Source organism: Mytilus trossulus, chromosome 13, assembly GCF_036588685.1.
Source record: "Mytilus trossulus isolate FHL-02 chromosome 13, PNRI_Mtr1.1.1.hap1, whole genome shotgun sequence".
Taxonomy (NCBI): Eukaryota; Metazoa; Mollusca; class Bivalvia; order Mytilida; family Mytilidae; genus Mytilus; species Mytilus trossulus.
This window is the reverse complement of record NC_086385.1, coordinates 59,040,787-59,043,562: the sequence shown is the minus strand read 5'-3', so window position 1 is coordinate 59,043,562 and position 2,776 is coordinate 59,040,787. Positions and strand designations below refer to the sequence as shown.

The 2,776-nt window shown below is 35.0% G+C and overlaps 1 protein-coding gene across 1 annotated transcript; it reads left to right on the top strand.

The window, feature by feature from the left end:
* The first annotated feature begins 1,010 nt into the window (after nt 1–1,010).
* Nucleotides 1,011–1,855, top strand: LOC134694529 (uncharacterized). Its single transcript, XM_063555542.1, has 2 exons — nt 1,011–1,285; nt 1,474–1,855. Exons 1-2 carry the CDS (start codon nt 1,011–1,013, stop codon nt 1,853–1,855), a joined length of 657 nt encoding a protein of 218 aa, XP_063411612.1.
* The last annotated feature ends 921 nt before the right edge of the window (nt 1,856–2,776 follow it).

Sequence of the window (2,776 nt, the reverse complement as noted above, 5' to 3'; positions counted from 1 at the left end):
TACAGAAAATGTGATACGAGGAGTTTAAGCAACTTGTAAACATCAACAAATGACGTTGTAAAGCCTTCAACCACTCAACATTTTAAGTAAAATATATTTAAAATCCTGCAAACATCATCACCCTTCGTTGTCTCAATCAATTTTGTGCTTAAAATCTGTAAAATTTGACATAATTTGCTTGATTTTGCACCGAAATAACTCCCAAAACGTCTGAAAAATGTTGAATTTTGACCTCCGGTTGAAGTATTTATTATGTAAACAAGACTCAGAGTGACGGGGAATCCTGTACATAGTCATGTGCCCATATGTTTCTAGGTCACATTTATTTATATCTCGACCAATGAAAAGCTTTAGGATGCATTTGTGTCAGTTGTTTGTAGTCGTGGGGATTACCCGCGGTTTTTTGGAAATCAACGGAGGTAGTCTTATGATTTATCTTATTTAAGTAACGGAGCACTTATTTGAATACCGAATTTGGCAGTCGTCTGACAAAATCTATTCTAATGAAAAATTAAACTCAAATACTGATGGATGATAAGTTGTTTTAATAGATTTATTGTCTGAAGCACAGGCTACGTTTTTGTTTACACGCTGGTTACAGCGCCACCTCAAAATTTTTAGATTATGTCCCCTTTCCCGCGGGACTACCGGAAGTAGCTCTTCAATGTCACTGGCTTTCCCACTGGATAGCAATTAAAGAAAATAAAAGACACAACTTAGTAAGTCAGTTAGGGCTCATATAGAACCAGGAAAATGTGATCAGGTGTGTTGGTAGATTAGGAGCTGCTCAACTGTCAGAAGGGGCAAAAACACCAATATTACTTCCAAAGAAAAACAAAGTTACTGAACTGTTAATTGAAAGCATACACAGAAAAAACTTTCATGTTGGTGTCTCACAAACTTTATCAGCGATGCGTCAAACGTGCTGGATTCCACAAGGACGTTCAGAAGTAAAAAGAGTTTTGAAAAAATGTACAATCTGCAAACGGTGTGAAGGCGGACCATATAAAATGCCATTAATGCCTCCACTACCAAAGAAACGAGTAAACGAGTCAGCCCCATTTACATATACAGGAGTAGACTATTTTGGACCAATTATTGTGAAATCAGACACTGGAAGCAAAAAAGTATGGGTTTGCTTATATACATGTCTAGTGGTTCGAGCCATACATATGGAATTAATGCAAGACATGTCAGCAGAGGAATTCTTACTAGGCTTTCGAAGGTTCATTGCTCGCTGGGGTAACCCAAAACATATAATTTCAGATAACGGATCCCAGTTCAAGTAAGCTAGCAAAACCTTAGAAGAAGCATGGAATTATGTAACAGTCGATTCAGATGTGCAAACATCAGTGGCAATTCATTGTTGAGTTAGCACCTTGGATGGGTGGATTTTATGAAAGATTAATTGGTATTGTGAAACGATGTTTACGGAAAACAATTGGAAAGTTATGTCGAACTTGAACAATTTAGAACTCTCTTAGCTGAATCTGAAGCAGTGGTGAATTCTAGACCACTTGTTTATATTGGAGATGACATAAATTCCAATATTATTATTACACCAGCACACTTTCTAACTCTGAACGCTAAAACAGGATTTCCAGATCATAACGAAGAAGATTCTACAGATCCAGAATATTTACCGCAAATCAGCAGTGCTAAAAAATTGCTATTGACATGGAAGAAAGGACAGAAACATCTAAATATGTTTTGGAAAACATGGAGAGATGAGTATCTCCTTAGTCTACGTGAAAGAACTGCCAACAAATTAAGGAGTGGAAGAATTCAGAGCAAAACTCCAGCTAAGGTTGGTGACATAGTGTTAATTAAGGAAAACCTTCCACGAGGAAGTTAGAAAATTGGCCGTATATGTCAATTAGTAGTCAGTCGCGATGGTCAAATAAGATCTGGAAAAGTTATACTACCTAATAAAAAGACATTAAACAGAGCTCTGAATATGCTTTATCCTATAGAATGTGAAGAGTTAGATGAGGGCTTAAAAACTCAGATACGGAAAGGGATACTGAGTTGATAAATGACAATACTAGTACTACACGAGAGAGAACACAAAGACAAGCAGCCCGAACAGCAATGAAGAAGACACAAGAACAGTTGGAATCATGATAGACTTTCTTTGGCCTCTGGAGTGTTGCGAAAGTACGCAATTATAAAGACATTGGACTTTTATTTTGACATTGTGTATATAATATTACATTGTTATTTTAATCATAGTAAATGATTCATACTAGAATATTATAGATGGATAGTGAAAGTACTTGTGTATATTTATGTTCAAGAAAGTGTTGGCAAATTCCGGAATTTACCCTGTTACTAAACATAGATTATTTCCCATTTCTCTAGTTAATTATAGTTTGTTCTAGATTTAGAATGTTCTTATGATTTTGGTATATAAGTTAAGGGTTTTTATGGATAATAATCATTGTAAAAATAGTAGTAACAGAAGTATAGAAGTTTTATCAGTTGAACTAGAAAGAAAAAGACGGATTATTCCAATGTGGTATTTATTAACGTTTACAAACTGTACATACTGTAAATAACTGTTAGTTATTTGATTAAAGATATAAAATGATTCCGTGTTAGTCTGATTTCGCCACAGACATGCATCATTGCGAAACCAGACATTTACAAATGAAAATTAACTCTTAGACTATAGCCATTTAGGAGAACAGTAAATGAACAATCATCTTTTTTATCTTTCAATTCATCTTTTTAAAACCCCTGTTTTGTATTACCACTGACCAGTTCAGTAAAGACA

Bases quoted from the DNA above. Each gene is read 5' to 3' on its own strand.
- LOC134694529 (XM_063555542.1), top strand. From the start codon at position 1,011: ATGCCATTAATGCCTCCACTACCAAAGAAACGAGTAAACGAGTCAGCC. The intron at 1,286-1,473 runs GTAAGCTAGCAA...TGAACAATTTAG, and splicing joins GATAACGGATCCCAGTTCAA to AACTCTCTTAGCTGAATCTG.